This window comes from Erithacus rubecula (genome assembly GCF_903797595.1).
Source record: "Erithacus rubecula genome assembly, chromosome: 12".
NCBI lineage: Eukaryota > Metazoa > Chordata > Aves > Passeriformes > Muscicapidae > Erithacus > Erithacus rubecula.
Genome location: NC_136664.1, coordinates 57,917 through 78,459, shown reverse-complemented (window position 1 = coordinate 78,459; position 20,543 = coordinate 57,917). Strand labels below are relative to the sequence as shown.

The 20,543-nt window shown below is 39.5% G+C and overlaps 1 protein-coding gene across 2 annotated transcripts; it reads left to right on the top strand.

Annotated features, from left to right (window-relative positions):
• Positions 1-55: 55 nt before the first annotated feature.
• On the top strand, positions 56-20,287 carry ADAT1 (adenosine deaminase tRNA specific 1). Of its 2 annotated transcripts, XM_079316127.1 has the most exons (10): positions 56-150; positions 600-791; positions 1,501-1,569; positions 3,246-3,300; positions 4,062-4,189; positions 5,552-6,170; positions 8,664-8,809; positions 11,043-11,142; positions 14,676-14,762; positions 19,294-20,287. In XM_079316127.1, exons 2-10 carry the CDS (start codon positions 623-625, stop codon positions 19,424-19,426), a joined length of 1,506 nt encoding a protein of 501 aa, XP_079172253.1. In that variant the 5' UTR covers positions 56-150; positions 600-622; the 3' UTR covers positions 19,427-20,287. The 2 variants fall into 2 exon arrangements, with proteins under 2 accessions (XP_079172253.1, XP_079172254.1); XM_079316128.1 differs by lacking the exons at positions 56-150; positions 600-791; positions 1,501-1,569 and adding an exon at positions 1,699-1,768.
• Positions 20,288-20,543: the final 256 nt, after the last annotated feature.

The following is a 20,543-nucleotide window of genomic DNA, read 5'->3' as shown; positions in this document are numbered from 1 at the left end:
GTGCGCTTGCGCAGGAGCTGCCGCTGTTGGCGGCTGCCGCGCGGCTGAGGCAGCTGCGCGTGCGCGGGCTGTGGCGGGGCGCTGTGGGCCCGGAGGCTCGGCTGCCGCCGCCCGCGCTGGCGAGGAGCAGCGGCCCCGGTGTCCCGGCGGGTAGGGAGGGGCCTGCAGGCAGGGGTTGCAGCCGGGGTGGCGGGAGGCCCGTCCGAGCGCCGCGGCAGCGCCCTCGGAGCGTGGGCTGCCTCGGCTCTCGGCAAGGCGGAGGCCTCGAGGGGAGGCGGGTTGTGCCGGTCGCCTCAGGTGTGCTGCAGAGAGCCCGCCGGCACGGCGGCGTGGTGCGTGCGGGTGATTGCTGCACGGTAGGAACCTTGGGAACTCAACAGCTCCACCTGGTGCTGTACTTAACGATTCTAGCATTGATTTTTTTATTTCTTGCTGTTTGGAAAAAATTATTTCCTATAAGTAGCTCTGAAAGGGATGATGCAGTTAGGTCCTTGTTATTGAAAGATGGTGCAGAAAGTGTCATGCAGAGCAAGATGGCAGGGTTTGAATAAATGGAGATTTGCTATTCAAGTGTTGTGATGGAATCCAATTCTGTGTAGAACCTGCACTTGAATCGAGAGCCATGTGGTCAGCTGATGAAATCGCTGGGTTATGCTACCTGCATTATAGGACCAAACTTCCTAAGCAGGGGAAACCAGACCCAAGCAGGGAATGGACTTCCCTGGCAGCTGTTGTCAAAGTGGCATCTGGAGCCCAAGGAGAGGCTCTTGATAGTCCAGGAAACTCGCAGGGTAAGAATGAATTTTGGGGATACGGGAGGGAGAGAAGGGAGGGGCAGAGAAGGTTCTTGATGCTTTCTTTTTATTTCCTTTTTTAAAGATGCCTTTAAAAAAACATGCACCCCTTCCTATTCCGTTTCAGTCTCCACCCAAGTTCTTAACTCTTTGTGATTGTAAACTTTGTGATTGTTGTGATTCACAACTTCTGTCTGAAAGGAGGTGCTTTTAGTGAAATGCTGTTCTGCCCAGACTGTAAACAAGACAGTGAAAGCCTTCATTTGGCTGTTAAATATGTGGTGAAAGTCTACTCAGGACTCGAATTCCTAATATAAACTCTTAAAAAAAAAGTGTTTCATTAGATAGAATCCTAGAAAGGTTTGCTCTCCTATAACAGGTTGTGTTACTACATCTTGCGTTTCTGTAAGTTCATCATTATCCTCTTTTCCCTTAGTGGGACTCAGTGCTGTCAGGCAGATTGTATCCCATCGTTATTATTTCTCGTGTGCCTGAGGAATGTTATGGCAGTGTCTGCTGCGTGCTGACTGCTGCGTGCTGTCTAGCATATCAAGGCTGTATTAGCACTCTTCCTATGCTGTCATGGACTTTTCCTAGCACTGGTGCTTCTGCCTGCTGTATTCAGTTCTTGATCTGATACTGCTTCCTTTCTGCAATTGCATGGGCTGTCTCTCAGTCCATTCTGTTAATTTTGTTTCTTTTTCAGTAACTAAGGAAGTTGTTGCTATGGGAACTGGAACAAAATGTATTGGCCAAAACAAAATGCGAAAAACTGGTAAGTATGGTGTGAAATTCAAGAACAGACTACCTATACGCTATCTTCTTTCTTGCTAGTATCATAAAATCAATGAAAATGTCCAAGGCATTCTGCTGAGACTGTTCTGGATTGAAGCCAGAACTGTAAGGCAACGCGAGAGGGGCTTAGGGAGCCACAATGGTTGCCAGGAAGGTTTGCTGCATTTGCTGCCTCAAAGGTGAATTAAATTTTTATATCTGGAAATGTCTAGTTTAGGTTCTTAGTCTGCATACTCAAAGACTTCATAACTAAAAGAAAAACAAAACATAAGCAAAGTAATTGTGCTTTGGTTACCTGTTGCAGTCTCATTTTGTTGGGGTCTGATGCAAGAGGAACCACTGCTGGTACTAATCAACAGGAAGGTACTGACAGGGATTTTCTTCCTTACTGCATATTACTGCTAGATAGTTTTAAGTGTTGTACAGTAAATGTATGGGATAGATACATGGTTTCTCATGTAGGAAATTACCATTTCCTACTATGTATTGTAGGAGACTTTCCTTGCTCTGTGTGTCAATTTTTAAATTCATGATGTATCTGTCTCCCCTGCTAGGACAGGGAAGAAGCCATAGTGATGAATGCTGTAAAGTGGCTAAGGGGGAAGAGTGTCTGTGCGTACGTAGGTGCAGGGCTTTCTACCCTCTTTAGACTTCAGGGGAGGACTAGACTGAGATATGAGAAAGGGTTTTGCCTAAGTCTGGTTTTGGCTACTTCATGTTCTCTATAATGTCCTTCATTTTGAAATGAATTAGTGTAGCAAAAGAGAAGAAGCTAGATTCTATATCTTAGATTTTTTTGTTTCTTTGGCCATCTCAGCAGAGTTTTAATACAGACATTTTTCTGACTGATTTAGGAGAATTGATTACACTGTTCTACCATTTGCAGTCTAGATCTTAAGGATCTAAGTAGAAAATTGACTAGGGAAAAGTAAACGCAAGTTTGTTTTGCCGTTGTCTTCAGTGATCTCAAATTTAGAAAGTATTCTCCTCTTATGATGATATTTTTAACTTGATGGTAGGTCATGTTAATGGTTATCTGTTAGACACTTGCAAACTTTTAGAACTGTTAAAGAGGATTTCTATCACTTGGCCTTTTACCTCTGAAATAAAAGATGATCTACAGCTTCTGATCCTTTACATAACATAACAGGCAGATACTGCAGGAAAGCTGAAGATGCGATGTGCAAACTTAGTAAACATGAGAATTATTTGCAGGAAAAATGGTTTAAATTGTAGGACATAGTTTAAAAAAAGCCAAAACTTCAACCAAAAGTTTAACAAACACTTGAAATTTTTTGGCAGAATGTTTTTTGAGAATATCAAGATTTACCCTTGAAAACAAAAGCCAGGAAGATTCTGAAGGATGGTAGTGTTTATTCAACTCAAAGGGTTTCTAGTATCAGATGAGTTAAAATTTGGTATTCAAACAAGTGTCTAACTTGCTGCAGACTGAGTACTTCTCATTTGTGTAGGCTGTTGACCTGCTTTTGTGGTGACTGGAAGTTTACATATCTTGCAATACTCTAAAACCAATGGTAAACCTTCAGATACTAACAAATATGGAGAATTGTCCTATGTCAAATTCTATTAGTTTTGTCTTTTTTTTTTTTTTTTTTTTTGTAATGATTTAGTATTTGCATGTGGGTTTTGCTTTAGGAGACATTTTGAATGACAGCCATGCTGAAGTTGTGGCCAAGAGGAGCTTCCAGAGGTGAGGCATGAATGAAGTTTTACTCAATGCTGTAACGGTGCTGTTACTCAGTGCCACTTGAGGTTGTTGTGATACAAATAATTTTGACCTATTGCTGAAAATAGCCAAATTTTGTAGCTTCAGATATGAGAATGTAGTGAAAGATCGCATTACTTCTGTGTGGGCAACACTCTCTCCTGTTGTCAGCCTGATTTTTATACTTCTAGGTAGTGTTATGGCCTTTTCACAAAAGCCTGTTTCTTCCTTGTTCATGTGGAGCCTTTGTATGAAGAATTAGGATCTGATTTCATGTGACATCAATGCAGATCTGATGACTATTATTCAAGGATAGAATTTTTGCTCTTTCCCATATGTCAGTCCTCTTGTTTACATGGGATAAACTGGTTCAGGGAACTAGGCCAGGAGAACAGTAATTCTGCAGAAATTAGTATGTTTCTTGCCATGTGATGCCACTAAACTGAGTGTTGTAGAATCAGATGAGTTGATAAAAACACAGTGGGAGGAGATGGACCTTATCTATACAATTTGAAATGGCTAGCATTAACTCCACTGAATCCAGCTCTTTGAGGTCTGTTATTAAAGTTCCAGTGATGTGTTCATATTTATTATGCTAGATGCCATCTCTCTGTAAAAGCATAACTGATTGGCTCTTGATAGACTCCCATCATGAAAGAACAGGCACTAGAGGGCATGTAAGTTTTGTTGTTTTCTCATGCATCAAAAATGAAGTCAATGTTTCATGAAAACTTTCTGCCTAACAGGTATCTTCTCCATCAGTTGTGGCTTGCGGCTTCCCATCAGCAATGTATCTTTAGCCCAGGAACTGAAACTGGGAAATGGAAACTCAAACCAAATATCATGTTTATTTTCTTCTCCAGTCATACCCCATGTGAGTAAGCTGGAGTGAACCAAGTACATTGCTCCAACTTGTATAATCTTTTCTGCCCCTTGCCTTTCTTCAGTCTCTCTTTGGATTGAGAGTGAGGCAGTCATTCTGATGTTACTGATACATGCCCGAAGACATACTTGACTGGTTTTTCACAGATAGATTTGGCATTTTATTTCACTGGATGTGATTCATGAGAACTCAGTAAGTCTGATGTACTGTTCACTTTAAACAATAATAGCTATTATTTTATTTTCCTGAAAATAACATACTTGTTGGAGGTCTACCATATTGCTTAGTTACTTTGCTTCAACCATTATCTCCTTGGATTAAAATTTTAATAAAAAATACTGATGTTCACCACCATTTCTAAAAACAACCAAATGAAAGATACCCCAAACCCTGTGAAGCAAACAAACAAAGCAAAAAAAAAACAAACCCAAATGAACACCAAAAAACTCCCAAACCAACAAGCAAACAAAAACCCCAAAACCAAGCAAAAGAGAAAAACGAGGGAGAAAAGCCAACACAGACACACACAAAACCCCTCAACAAACCAAAACCACACTCCTGAAAAACAGGAAAAAAGCCCCATTCATGAAACATCAGTAGCTCCCCAACACAAAACATCTTAGGGAATATAATGAAACTTCTGTCATGGAAAACATTCTTGGTGTGTTTAAAAAATCCAGCACCACAAAGGTGAAGATCTCTTGGCAGAAAGAAGGAATGTGGCCTCATGGTCTACCACTGTATCAGGCATCTTGATGTTACCATCTCTCTCACTGGTGTGTTCTTCAACTGCTAGTCTATTACAGAGCAAAGGAGTTTTAAGAACTATCAAAATATGCCTCATTAGTACTTAGTAGGCCTGTCAGGCTTGCTTTACTTTGATCTGAGCTTCAGAATTTTGATTCTGAGCTTGTTTCAGTGCTACAGATTCAAGTTTTCACCCTTAAGATTGAAGTTTTCACCCTCAATTGACAGATTATTCTTTCATTATTCTTTTGAGGTTCATATTGTTTGGTTAGATCAGGCTGGTTTTCCTGTGTCTTCAGCATAGCTTGTAGTCTGTCAAATGCCTTTGTTACCTTTCGCTTTATAGATCATAAATTTTGCTGTCTTGATTATTTCTTACATAGAGTGCAGAACTTGAAATGAAGCATATACTGGCTCACGTTTCAGTGAGATTTGATCCAACATTGCATAGGACAACATTGTTTCAAAAATGTGTTCTCATAGTTAAGTTTTCCTGAGTGCAGATCTGTGAAAGCTACTAGTAGTTGTAGTATTATTGGTATGATGTGTTGCAGTCACAAGATGTTCTTTTGGCCAATTTTATGTTTTTTCTTTTTTTTTTTCCAGGTGGAGATGCTTCTATTTTTCCAATCAGTGAACCAGAGAACCAGCTTTCTAAGCCAGTGATTGGAGGTCATGCAGCTGCACAATCAGCAGAATGTAGCAGTAACCATAATCACTTGTGTACAGAAGATAAAAGGAAATCAGAGAAGATGGCAAGTAATCATATAACCAAGAGAATGAAAACTGATGATGGTAGTAATTTTTCCATAATCACTGAAGACCTGGTTGTTCAGCATGAATCTGTGAAAGGAGAAGACAACACAAATCAAAAGAGCTGTGAATGTTCTGCAGAGATGCAAACCGCTAATAAGGATACTGGCTTAGTGAGACCAAAGGTGGTAGATGTTCACAGAACTGGAGCAAAATGTGTTCCTGGAGAGCTGGATGATGCCCGAATACCTGGGCTGGGGTACCACTGTGTGGGATTATTACGGGTGAAGCCAGGTCGAGGAGACAGAACATGCTCTATGTCCTGCAGTGATAAACTGGCTCGCTGGAATGTGTTAGGGTGTCAAGGAGCTCTTCTAATGCATTTTCTGCAGTATCCCGTGTATCTGTCAGCAGTTGTAGTGGGGAAGTGTCCATATAGCCAAGAAGCTATGCGGAGAGCAGTTATTGAAAGGTAAGTGCTCTCCTCAGATGGTGCGTGTGGAGACAGTGAACTACAGAGGACAACACGTCATACAAATATTATAACTTTAGTAAGCCTTTGCTAATGTGCCTCCTAAGATCTTGATAGAGAATCTGTTCAAGTGTGAGCTGGATGGGCAGACACGTGGATTGAAAACTATCTGAGTGACTGGGGCCAGACGGTAGTGATCACCGGGCTAAGTGTAGTTAAAGGTGTAAGTAGCCATGTACCCCAAGGGATCAATACTAAGTCCAAACTTATTTAATATCTTCATTAATCAGTCATTTGGATGATGGTGCAGACTGTGTGCCCAGACAGTTTGCTGAAGACTCATGACTGAGAACTGGCTGATTGGCCAGGGCATTGTGCTGCCATCCAGAGTGACACCAGCAGGCTGGACAAAAGTAGGGACTTCATGAAATTCAGCAAGGGAAAGTGAAAACCTGCACCTGGGCAAGAACAGTCCCATACACCAATATATGCTGGGGACTGCCTGGTTAGAAAGCAGCTTCAGAGAAAAGGACTAGGGGTTCTTGCTAGACATAAAGTTGAAAATGAGCCAGTACTGTGCTCTAGCAAAAAAGAAAGCTAATGATGTCATGGGCTACTTTAGGCAAAGTATCACAGTGGGACCAGGGAGATGATCCTTCCCCCAGATTGGTACTGGTGAGGCCACATCTGAAGGGCTGTGTCTAGTTCTGGGCCTGTCAGTACAAGAGGGACATGGACATACTGGAGAGAGGCCAGCACAGGGCCTTGAAGATGCATAATGGATTTTTAGCATCTCATATGAGGAGTACTGGGACTGCTCAGCCTGGAGAAGAGAAGGCATGTGGGTATCATCAATTTGTATACATACCTGAAGGGAGGTGGCAGAGAAAATGGAGCCAGACTGTTTGCATTGCTGTTGGTGATAGATCAAGAGGCAGTGGGCACAAACTGAAGCACACGAGGTTCCCTTGGAACATCAGGAAACACTTGTTTACTGTGAGGTGATGGAGCACCGGCAGAGGTTGCCCTGAGAGATTGTGGAGTCTCCCATCTTTTAGTTACTCAGAAGCAATCTAGACGCTGTCCTGAGCAGGTGGCTGTAGGTTTCCTGGCTTGGAGGAGGAGTGGTTGAATTAGATGACCTCCAGGAGGTCCCCTCCCACCTCAGTTGTTCTCTGCGTTACTGAGGTAGTTTGGGACACATAGTATGTGACAGCTTGTACTGGTCAGCTGGAAGAAGACAGTTGTGTTACACTGGAGAGGCAAAGCTTATATGCATCTTCTTGGTGGTAAAAATTTATCTGCTTCTTTAATCTCGGTTACATCCAAGATCTTATCTTTCTTGCTGCTGTGTGTAGTAGAGCTTTGATAACACAGCCTGTCACCTCAGGGAGATCTAGGTGAGAGATGAAGTGCACTGCTGCAAAATGAGGCAAGTTATGTGTTCTGCACTGGCCTTCTTTCTGCTCAGATTCTTCAGCTGATGGAAACTATCCCAGCAACAAGGGTAGGAAATGGATATTTTTCTTACTTGGGAGGCTAAATCACTGGAGTAGAGCAGTAAAGAAGAATAAGTGGATTTGGACAGAGTGAAGGGAAAGGAGGACAACAAAAAAATAGGGAGTTGAGCCATTCTTTTTAAGTGGCAGCTGCTAGACCAGTTCATATTAAAGATTTGACTTTGTTTAATAACTCCTTTTCTTCATACTCCTGCATCCTTCTAGGATGATTATAAAAGAGGTCTTAAGTCTGTTAATGGAGAAACTCTAGTGATGTACCTGAAGGAGCTTTCTGTATAATCCTTTTCTCATTCTGGGACATGTAACAAGAATTTCCTTACCTTGTTAGTCCTAGTGCAGTCAGGCACTTTTTCAAACTGTTGGATCTGACAGCATGAATCTCTGGCTCTATAATTCCTGCTCTGTGTAAATATTGTAGTGATTAAACACATGCTGTTTTTTTCCTCATATGTCCCTAATGTCATTCAGTATGCAACGGTAATTTAAGGTAACAAAGATGATAAGATTATAGATGGAACCATAAGTATATTTTGTATGCTTTTAGGCTTTGATGATAAACCTTTAGGCTCATAAAACAATTCTGATGTAATGCAGTTGACTATATAAATACTTTATGATTTTTATTTTTTTTGTGATTGCAGAAGTATATTGCAGTTTTTGTCCTGCATACTTAATTTATTATAATAGCTTTTAACTAGACTTTTTAAAAAACTAATTCATCATAGGTTTTTGTTTTTTTTAGGGTGGACAAGGTCCTAATAAACTAGTGTGACTTTGGGGTTTTATTTAATAAATATTTTTCTGAAGGGAAAAATGCCTCTAAACCTTCTTGTCTCACCTATATAACTCATGTTCAGTTCAATCCTAACGTAAAATAAATGTATTTTAGATAATGAAGGGAAATAGTGCAAAATTATCTTGTTTAGGAGGAACATACTGAAAATCACTTGCATTTTTCCTGTGTTTACTTTAGGTGTCAGCACATCTCATCTTTACCAGATGGTTTTCTCACTCAGGAGGTTAAGCTGTTACAATCAGAACTTCAATTTGAACATAGCCGTCAGGCAGTTCAGCGAGTTCAAACTAACAGCAAAACAAAACTTGTTCCTTGTAGTGCAGGTGAGTTAATTTGGGCTAGTTACATACCTGTGTGCAAAAGAAATTAGATAGGTTTGGTTGTTTGGAATGGAACACGATTCCTTGCCAGTATACTAGCAGCAAAGTATGAAAAGCAAGAAATTAATTTCAGGCCATGACTTAATTGTTAATAATTAATAATATTTATCTCAGCTTCTAGTTTCCAGTAGGGAGTTTTCAGACTGAATAAACACTTGGTGGATGTCATTAAGAATTTATAATATAAACATAGACAGAAAATAACCAGGGAAAACAGAAGTTGAGTACAAGAAGAAAACAAAAGATTTCTTATTTCAGCTAGTTTTATCTTCTCCTTGGTAATGAAAAAAGACTTTCCATGCTGAGTTATGTTTGTAATTGCTCCAAAAAGCTGTGAATGAAGAAAGCATGCAAAGTAGTATAGTGTAAAAGTTTTTTATTGATAAATACTTTGGACATGGCCTTTTTTGTCATGATGATGAATGAATGCATGCTTAAATTTCAATGTGATTTAGCAACATGGTCTCATTTGGGAAAAAAAAAAGGAACTGCCACTCTATGTGTATGGATAAGCAGTTTCTTTAACTTGGACATGCCAGACTTCTGCTGTTGTATGCTTTTCTGTCTGAACCAGAACTGGAAGTTTTTCTATTACAATACAGCTAATGATAAAATAGAATGGAGACAAAAGGTTCATTAATGGAATGCATGTTCATTGAATTGGAGTTATTTACAACTGCCAGGAAGAAAACACTTTAATTTTGTGAGATAGGAAGCAAATTAACAAATTTAGTAATTGAAAAATAGTTCCAGTTAAATTAGCAAAAAAGGCCTGAAAGCAGCTGTGACTAAATTCAGTGTATGTCTTTCTTGCTGTACACTTCTCAGGTCATTCTGTTAAATAAAGTTTAAGGATGCCTTACCATGTTGGTTTTTTTTTAGCCAGGTAGTCTCTTTTCTTGAAGAAATAAAAATCAGAGTAAACTCTAGATTTAGGGCTGTTACAGAGTATTATAAGATGCTTGAAAGGAACATTTCAGCTGTTATTTTAAGAAAATATATGTTCCGCTTAGTGCTTTGAAGTTTGAGATAATTATGAAAAAGTGAAGGAATTGAAAATGTTATAATTTTAAAGTAACTTTATATCTGCTTGTCAGAAACTGATGTCCTCTAACCAGGTGATTTTTAGATATTTCACATGTGGAGGATTTAATACCAGTAATATGTATTTAATGTTCTTTCATGTTACACAGGATTGTAATTTAGTAGAGTGCTACAGCATTGTACTTGAAACACTGTGTAAGTACAATACAACAATTGCAGCACATGGTTGAATTGTAGTACGAGTACAATAAGCAGTCTTTGAGGATCTTGAATAAAAAGATAGTATTTAGAGTGAATGCATGTGCAACTAATTTGCCTGTTAGGAACACAGAGAAGAGGGAGAATTTACGAAACAGAAGCTGTCTCATGGTAGTAGAAGTTGAAGAACCTGCTCTTATGCTACGGAGAGGCAGTTTGGGCATGTCTGCTTCTATTGACACACTGCTAGTGCTTTGCTCATTACTTAGAAATCATAAGGTATTGTAAGCAGAGTTTCAGCATTAAGAAGTGTACAGTCTGAGATGATTATAAAGTTCTCAGACTTGGGGTAGAACTTAAGGCTGTTGACTCTTGCTATCTCTTTCAACAAATGATTTTTATTTGATTACTAACTAATAATGTTTTTCAAGTAAAGTCTACAAATATTTGGTGTATGTCAGTTATCAAACATGAAATTACTTAGAGTACACAGTAAAATAATAACAGACAATAAAATGAGAAGGAAAACATAGAATGACTGGTGCAAGTAGTTTAGGGCAGTATTTCACAGCCTGATGTGAAAATAAGCCATCTGACTTGGAAATTTCTTTGTGTCTTGTTCAGACAGGATGCATAAAAGAAAGTAGACTCCCCCTAAGAAACAGAGAATTGCAAAGCTGAAGGCCAGATATTTAGAGGCATGGATTATTAAATGATCTAGTTGAGATGAAAGCTATGTGTGGGGGTGTGTTTTTATTTTTTAAAATTAAACATTGTTTTAGATACTGGAATTCTGGCCCTAGAAAACCATGGTCCTCTTTCTGATTTGAATTGTTTTGGGAAGCAACACATGAACAAATAGAAGGAAAGGAACTGCTAGGTTCTGCTTTTGTGATAAGAGCATCTCCCTTGTTCATAACAATTTCTTCTACAGCTATCAGTTGGAGTGCAGTCCCTGAGCAACCTCTGGATGTCACATCAGACGGCTTCCGCCAGGGAACAACCAAGAAGGGGATTGGGAGCCATCAGAGCAGGTGGGAGAGTGTTGTAATATCTATGTTTTATTTGTTAGCTTACATGCCTTTGTCAGCTCATGTGACGTTGTCAGAGCAGGAGGAAATCTAGAGGGTGAAGAAGGAGAAAGGTAGAGATCAGGGGAAGAATCACGGTATAAGGGAGAGAGGGCAGTTGGAATAATGAAAGTTAAATGAGAATTAACAAGTTTATCCTATTTCTTTGTCACTGTTGAAAACATCATAGGCAATGGTGGTGTGAGACTGTGATTAGTTTTTATTGAAAGGATGTTTACTGTTGAAAGAAATGGAATTTTTGCTTTGCATTTTTTTGGTTGATGACTGAAGGAAATGTGTGCATTGCATGTTCTCTTTCTAGAGATTTCTTTTTCTTTAATAGTTAAACCAGCTGTCCTGGATGTATGATCATTAAAAGTGTAGCTTTGAAACATTACTTTCTGCCCTAAAGTTTGAAAATGTGTTGACAATATGGCAGCGCACTCTTAGCATGAACATGTCACCTTTCCAACGGTCATCTTGGCACTGTGCTCTTTAAGAAATCTTCTATCAACAATCACAGTTTAAAGAAATAGTTACATATTTTTCTTGAGGTTGAGAGGAATTACTCATAAGCATCTGCAAACAAATTTCTCCATCTCTATGTTATCTTCATTTTAAATGAGATGGCCAAAATTATCATTATTCTGTGGAAATCCACACTGAGGATTGGGGTTTGTGTTGTAACTGTTGCCTGATTATACTACCAGTTCATCAATGTTCATATTGTTCATGTTTCCCAGACTTTTTGGGAGGATGATGACAATCCTGACAAGAGGTGAATAGCATAATAAGTACAGCTTAGACAATTCTTGTGGAGAATTTATTCCTATGCCTGCAAGTTGCACATTCTGAGCTTCTTGAAGTTAGGCCTGATTTGACTGAAGTTTATCCTGTATATCCCAGTATTTCCTAATTTTCGGTGAAAAGGACCAGGAACTTTGTGGTTTGTGACCAGTGTTGGTGTCTGGGGTACTGCTAACACAGGTGGCCTAGGTAACAGTGCATCGTTTAAGACAGGTTCCCTGTGCACTGTCGAATATTTATTTTTGATATGTGGTATGTAAATATTCCAGAAGATATGTGAAAAATCAAACCAGCTAAGCCCTTTTTCTCAGTAGGCTTAAATTGGTTGCATAGCATTTGTGTATCTGCTCTAAAACTTGAGAGTCATCTGCTAGCTGACAGCACAAAAGTGTTAAGAACTCAATTATTGTTGAAAGAGCCTCTTCTTGTGAAATTCACTTCTTCTTGAAATTCACTAAAACTTTCAAGTCATTACACCCTACAAGACTGTGTGATTACAAACATCTCATTTCCTTAGGAAATCAGGATTAAAAACAGTGTCAACGAACAAATAAAGTATATATGCTTTTGAAGCAAAGAGTCAAAAAAGAAACTTTTATAATGGAAATAAGGAATTTACAGCCTTAATGGGGCTAGTGGTGCTTAATAATAAACAAGACTTGTATTTCTACATTCTTTTTCCTCTCAAGGATGTGTTGTTTGAGGGTTTTATCGCCTTTCAATATGCTAGATAACATTAAATACCAAGGAAGGTAAAGCTGACTGACTGAAAGGAATTTTTAGGTAAATGTCTGGTATGTGCTTTTGTTAATGCTTAGTTAATTAAACCACCAAAACTACAAGATGAAGCTTGGACAGATTAACTTGAATATTAAATTTGCATGCTATTATCATCAGTGGGGTTCAGCAGGGCTCTGTTTTACGGCCAGTGCTTCTCAGCATCCTCATAAATTACTTGGATGCAGGACTCAAAGGTACACTAAGTAAGTTTGCCAGTGATACTAAATTGGGAGAAGCTGCTGACTCCCTTGAAAGAAGACAAGCCCCAGAGAAAGACCTCAACAAATAACAGGGTTGAGCAATCACCAGCTATATGAAGTTTAACAAAGACAAATGCTGATTTCTGCACATGGCACAGGGTGACTCTGCATGTCTGGACAGGATGGGGAATGAGAGGCTGGAAAGCAGGGCTATGGAAAGGGACCTATGGGTCCTGGGTAATGGCAAGCTGTATATGAGTCAGCAGTACCCTGGCAACCAGGAGGGCCACTGATATCGTGGGGGGCCTCAGGCCCAGCATTGCTGGCCAGGTGAAGGAGGGAATTGTTCTGCTCTCCTCTGCTCTGTTGTAGCCTCACCTCCTGGGAGCAGTTCTGGGCATGGGAATATAAGAAGATGAAGCTCTAAGTGTCCAAAGGGAGATCATCAGGATGATGAAGGGTCTGAAGGGGAAGCCCTACAAGGAGCAGCTGAGGTCACTTGGTTTGTTTAGCCTGGAGAAGAGGAGACTGAAGGGAGACTTCACAGCATGCTAAAAGTTGCTTGTGAGGTGACACTCAGGTGCAGTGCCTGCACCTGCTCTCTCTGCTCTCTCATGACCACTGACAGGGCCCAAGAAATGGCTGGAGCTGTGTCAGGAGAAGTTTAGGAAGAATATCAGGAAAGGTTCTTCACCCAAAGGGTGGTCGGGTGCTGGAACAGGCTCCCCGGGACAGTGGTCACAGTAGCCTGAGTTCAAGGAACACTTGGACAATGCTCTCAGGTATATGCTGGGATTATGGGGGTTTTCCTGAGCCAGGAGTTTGGCTCGATGATCCTTGTGGAGATTCTATGATACTCTGCCATTTTTGATGTTAAAATGCATGCCAGGGAAGTTTTTTTTTATTGATTTTGTTTTCAGTGCTTCTGGAGAATCAGCTTGCATTTGCTGGAGAACTTAATCAGTCATTGTTAAGACAAGTATGCAAAGATTATTAAATAGAGGAAACAGCTGAGCCATTCAAAACCAAACTACACCTTACAAACAGTGATTCTGATTGCCATCTCTTTGGGGAAATAGAAGGCTCAAAGCTAACATATATAGGAGAGCTGGATGTCTATAGTATCTTCTAAAGATCTTTCAAACTTTGACTCACTTTATTTTCTGATGAGCCTCTTTGTATTTAACTGCCCTGCAGCTGTTGCTGAATGTATCCTTGTCACCATTGTGAAAACATCAACATTGTTCCAGATATTTCTGTTCCTTCTTTTATTTGCTTAGAATAATACGAAATTTAACAGTGTGGAAAAGCCTTTGGAGTCCTGTGCTTGTTTGATCTGTTCTGGGACTAGTCCTTCTGGCTACACCTTACTGCAGTTGTGAACTGATGACAGTGCAGTTTCATGCAGATAACAGTGTCATATTGAAATGTTCATTCTGCAAACTGGTGAGTGCCAGCTGGGAGAATGGGTGCGATACAGCTCTTTGTCAATATAACATTTAAAACTACAGGAAAAAGCAGGCAGGCAGCTTGAATGGGGTAGGAAAACTTAAATGATAGACAAGTCTTTACATTCCTTGAGAAGTGAACATAATGCTTTCTATCTAAAATGTTTAGCTGGGATGTACTGCTGCGAGCTGTAAGGTGGAGTGAATTTATGATTTATTTTTGCATCAGAATTTCTAATTTTAATTTTTTTTTTAATATCAGATCCAAAATCTGTAAAGTGGAACTCTTCCATAAATTCCAAAAGCTGGTGACAAGTGTTTCACAAGAGGATCTACCAGACACTCTACGGTAAAGACATTATAATTGCCTTTAGAAGAGTGAATTTATCTTAAGGAAACTGAAGAATATTGTGATGATATGGTATCTGCTCATGAATCTCAATTTAGATAAGTCCATTGTTAAACATTGATACTTGAAAAATGTGGAAAGAGATACAAGATGAGGAAGTAGTATTTTCTTTGAAAATATAAGCTATTAGATCCACTGCCTGCAGCTCTCTAGCCTTGGTGGTATCCAAACCCAGTATCCCAAAATTGCCATGGAGTTATTGATATCTAGTTGGTGTTCAGTAATTCTATCAAATTCCCCTTCTTTGATTTACAAGAATGAAGAGTTTGAATAAAAATCCTTTTTTTTTTTTTTTTTTAAGTCTAGGTTAAAATCAGTTTTCATCTTAGCATAAAGTGCTCTTTTTGCATTTTTCTCTCACATGGTTGGTAAGGATAGATAGGGCTTTTTCTGCAATGTGTATGTTGCATAAACAGAGACCTTCTGGGAAGAAAATAAAGCAGCTTTTGTGTGAGGAAGCCATAACTGGAATTTTCCTTTACATTATTAAAAACAAATTTGGTTTATCAGACTGGAGTTAATTACTTGCAGTAATCATCCACTATGGCATAGCACTAGGTGCATTATGTATTTGGTGGTATGCCAGTAAAGCATAGTTTCACATGTGCAGAAACTTAGTTATCTTTGGCTTAGAGGCTATGGAAGATGTAGAAGGTTCCGAATCCACTGCCATGGAAGGTTTATTTTTTTTCTAGACTTACTTCCAGATACCATTTCACCAGCTTTAGGATGCAGTTATCCCAACTATTGAGCCAGTTTAATTGTAGCTGCTGATGGGGATGGTCCCACAGCAGATCACTGCTGCTACTGGCTGTTGATTCCTGTTTTCTCCCTTGTATCATTAGCACGTCTCCAATCTTGTGATGAGCCAGTTCAACTAGGTCATGTGTCTGAAAATATTTCCTTGTCTTCTTGTTTTCTCTTGGACTAATGAACTGAATTGGCCAATGGAAATCTGAAACAGATAAAATCTGTGTCAAGGAAGTAGGAGGCCTATGTGACTGAAGTAGGGAAGATGGCCATTTCAGCCTTTCAGAGTACTAAGACAGTAGATACATTGAACTTAGCCAAGTAAGTGCACCCTGGATCTTTAATTGATGGATCTTGCTTGCTTTTGAGTTTTGTTGAATTAAAGACTGCAGTTACCTTCTGTGTCTATAAAAGTGTCATAACTGTTCCAAAATTTTGATGTCAACGTGGATCATGCTATTGCTGAGATGCTTTCAACTGATTCTATAAGTAGAGATACTTTGTCCTTAAATCAGATTGAAATACAAAATTTTTAGCCTCTTTTGGAGGCTTTTTGAGTAGGAGTCTGTCCTCACTTGTTTAGGCCTCATGATTTCTTCAGAACAGATTGTGAACTCGTGCATTGTTGGGTAGGTGACTCATGCTGATCACGTGCTGCTTACATAAAGTCACTTCACCTCAGGGCTTTTCTAGACCATTTCCTTTGACTTTTTTGTCCTCTACTGTTTTTCTGTCTAGGCTTCTGACAAAGTCCAGCTGATTCACAGATGTGACATTGTTTTTATGCTGCATACAGAGAAGGTGATAGCTCACTAATCAGCTTGTGCAGCTGAATGCCTTTGAAGTCTTTTGTTTTTCCTTTTCTTCACTTAAAAAGAGAAATTAAAAAGTGTCTTCATGTTGCTGTTTCCTTCTCTTCCCTTTTCCTTTCTACACAGCATTCTGATGTTTTGATTTTTCTTTTCCCCTTGGAGTCTGAGTGAACTTCAGAGAAGAAATCCTACACTCAAATTGTTTCTTTAAACTTCAGTGTATTTAACTGTTACCCAGTTTTGTATTTTTTTCCCATTCAAATGTATCTTTTTATCTCTTCCCACAAATGGTTGGCTCTCATCCAGTTACCTTTTTTCCACTTTGACCCCAAATTCCTTCCCTGACTCTTTTAATCTACTTCTGTGTCTCTTTGCAGAGAAACATCAAGGAAGGCTCATTCTGTAGTAGTTTCAAATTTGCTGAACAGCTTGTTTTGTAGTTGTAGGATATATTAGGACAAGGGTTATTTTTCATGTAACACTGCCTTCATTTACTGTTGTCCACTGTCAGACTTATGAACTGGGGAATTTAAAGCTTTACATGGCACTGACTCTGATGTTCGTTTGTTGGTTTTGAGGGTTTTTTGCGTTCTTTGATTTGGTGGGGGTTTTTTTGGTTTTTGGGTTTGGGGTTTTTTTGTGTTTCTGTGTGTGTATCGAAAGCTGCTTCTCCTGCCTTTTGTGACTTTCTTATTCATTCTTCACACAGAGGATCTATGTGGGTGCTGTTAAATTGGAGCAGGCAGCCTGCTGGGGCCAGAACTTTGCAGGCTCTTCTAATAAAAGGCGAATTTAGGTATTTATAGTAGTATAGCTTATCTAAGATGTTAAGCATGACATTTGTTGATTTGGGTTTTTTCAGGATTTAGTTTATTTGCTTTAGGATGAGACTGAGAAGGAGGTGGTGTTTGGCTGGCATAAGCTACTTCACCAGGAACCAGATAGTTCTATATTATGCTGTCGCACCTTCTTTCTTCCTTTGCAATAATTCTCATGATCTGTCTTCTTTACCTTACTTAAACTCTCACTTATCTCTCTAGGTAGACTAACTCTAATGTTGTTTATTTATTACCTGTTACTGCCACCTATCATACCTAATTTTCTTCTGTTGATTCCCTCTCACATCATTTTGAAATTACTGGTGCATAAATCTGTCTTTTTTTTTTTTTTTTTTTTCATGTTTTCCATGCTGACTGCCAAGGGGATGGTGACACACCATTGGACAGTGTTGTGCTATTGCTAATTTGAATTGTTACATAAAATCCTCTGCAGTATTGTTTGCAAATCACTTGATGGTAATGTGGAAAATTAGATTTTTTTGCATTACTAGGGTTTTTTTCCCTGCTGTTAGGAGAAAAGTGTGCCTTAGTAACTACCTGGGGAAGTGAAAACCTTCTTTTGTCATACAGTGGCATCCACCGTAGAGAGTCTCCAGGCATTGCTGTTTGTACAAGGTGTGGCTGGCTGTATGGCATTTTGTCTGAATCTAAGGGAGACTTTGTAAAATAAACCTGCCTTGATTTTCTTGCTGGGCTTATGAAGTGAATGACTAATCCTCTTTTCTCTTAAATTGTAGTCAGGAGCCGTCACAATTTAGATTGTACTATTATTCTTCCTTCCTGCCCAGTTCACAGCATGGAGGATTCCAGATCCAGTACTGGTCATGGGGTTCTGTGACCATTCCACTGGCCAGGTGGGGGAGAGTTCTATAGGGACCCTTACACGGGACTTTTGAGAGGTTAGTTTCACAGGGTATGATAAATGTGAAAGAGGTGGAGAAACAAAAGGGATTGGCTGTGATAAGAGTGCAAGGCAGGATTTTTAAGAGAGAGTATGTCTCCCATATTCAGCAATGGCGTAGACAGGTTCTCCACTCCTGTACCTTTCTGAACACAAGGTTTCAAGATAATACAGATTGCTTTGCATGTGACAGTGTTTAGAAATAAATTTAGAGCAGCATGCTGAGTGCCTCAAACTCAGCTTCTGATGATCTGCTGTTATGGTAGAGCTCTGGGGTTTTTTTTGGGATGATCGTAATAGCCTTTGAGCATGAAAGCCTGTTTTAGAAGTTAGTGCAGTGGTTCTCAGACCTCATAGATTAGGGCTCCTGTAGTAGTTTGGCTCTTCCTCTTTCTTGGTGAAGGTAATTTTGCCATGACCAATGATGTTCCCTTCAAACTGGGTTTAATGCATTTTACTGGGTTTAACATTGAATATCACATGTGGCTGACAGATGTTTTGGCAAAGGAAGAGGTTGGGAACAGAATGCAAGGAAAGGCACTTGTGTTCAGATACTCTAGATCTGAATTTTCCTATTTTGAAAATCATTGTTATAATGTACTCAGCAGAGTGACCAGTTGTTCTGCTGAGCTTGTGGGGCATAGTTTCTACTTGAGGAAGGGGAATAACACCAAAACTGATAAGTCTCTTTTGCTTTAGGGAAAGAAAAAAAAGATTATTTTCTCCTTTGTCTCATTCTTCCCTGTTAGTTTTTTTGTTGGAAAAGAAAAACTGTCCAGTTCATTGTCCTTTTCATTTCTAGCCAGTTTTCTAGCATGCTAAGGCTACTTTGACTCAATTCAAAGTACCCTAGCCACCTTTTCAGCTTTGCTTCAGCGTTTTTTGCTGTCATGGAAGTTTTCTGTAACCTATGGTCACACAGTCAAACACAGCCATTTATAGTGCTAGAAGAGTTGTTTTTCTTCCTTTTGTAAGATTGATGATGGTGTCTAGCTTTAGAGCCTGGGCATCTCCAAGTCTTCCTTAGAAGAGAATTTCAGTAAATAGCATGGAAGGGTTCATAGGAGATCGTCAGGTTCTTAGGTGTTTGATTTATTTTTTTCATTTTTTGTGACTTCATATTCAATAGGATCATAGACTTGTTTTCATTTTTGTGCATTTTCTGTCAGGATGAAGACACTAAAAACCTACTGGGACTACAAGCAAGCAGCATTAAATTATCAAGAAGCCTGGAGAGTGCTACGTAGCCAAGCTCTGCTGGGTTGGGTCAAGAATGCCAAGGAATACTTGCACTTCACATGACAATCCATGGGACTCTGTGAATCCAGGAATAAGCTGTGGTCCACAGCAGATACCTCTGCAGTTCAAGGGCCAGAAAAAAACACCCTCTAGTTTATGTGCTGTAAAGAGACGACTGAAAAGGAAAACAATTTAGAGAATACTTTTATTTTTACTGAGTTGAAGCCCCCATTTTATTGAAATGTAGAAAAGGATCATTGCTGGCTTAAAATTTTGAACTGCGTGAAACAATATGCCTCCAAAAGAAAGGAAGCAGTGATGTGCTATCCTAGTATCTGAGGATATGGTCTACCAGCCATAGTCATTGCAGCGAAAATAATGTCAACTGAAATTGAAACAGTACTATGGAAAGTTTTAGTGCTGCTTTTTTCTTCCACTTCTCGTAATTTTGTGGTTGTTTTTCTGTTGCTGGGACAACCCTCATGTATAGTAAGTAATACTTTCGTAACTCTGAGCTCTTCTTGTCTGGTAGAATTTTCTGTGTTCCCCAGCCCCTTTGCTTCTAACTGGAAAAACTAGTTCCATAGTGTTTTTTTCCTGGGAATTCTTCATATATGCTGCTATTTACTAAACATAGCCACAGATATCGCCACAGCAGAAGCAAAAGCACTGGAGGGAGTGTGTGTCAAATAATACCACTTATGATATCCTGTGCATCTCAATTTCAGGATGTTGCCAGATAACCTTTAAACTGCTTTGCTTCTGTAGGCAGGAAAGAAAACTCTGAACTGAACAATTTGGTTCAAATTGGCCAATCCTGTGTAATTACAGGCAAATGTTTACCTGTTTCTCAATGTTTCGAGCTCTGTGTCCATCTCCGCATCCCCCTGTGGAAAATGGTCAATTAAAAGAAGAAATGCCTCAGCCATTTATGTCACTGTTCCTTGTGTTCATTAATAGCCTGGCAAAAGGGGAGATGTTTTGGGGAGTATTGAAAGTAGTCTCTGGCTTGTCTCTTCTAGTGTCTTGTCATTATGCTTTATTACCAGCTAACATCTGCATGGTAAGACAGTCAACACTGTGAGCAGTTGGGGGGGAAGCAGTGTGTAACCTTCCTTAAATCTTCTGTCCCAGTTACTGCCTTTTGTGAGCAATTTCAACTGCTACTGAGCACATTCTC

Coding starts and splice junctions, on each gene's coding strand:
- ADAT1 (XM_079316127.1), top strand. CDS start 623: ATGTGGTCAGCTGATGAAATCGCTGGGTTATGCTACCTGCATTATAGG. Junction 1,570..3,245: donor AAACAAAATGCGAAAAACTG/GTAAGTATGGTG, acceptor GTTTTGCTTTAG/GAGACATTTTGAATGACAGC. Junction 14,763..19,293: donor GATCTACCAGACACTCTACG/GTAAAGACATTA, acceptor ATTTTCTGTCAG/GATGAAGACACTAAAAACCT.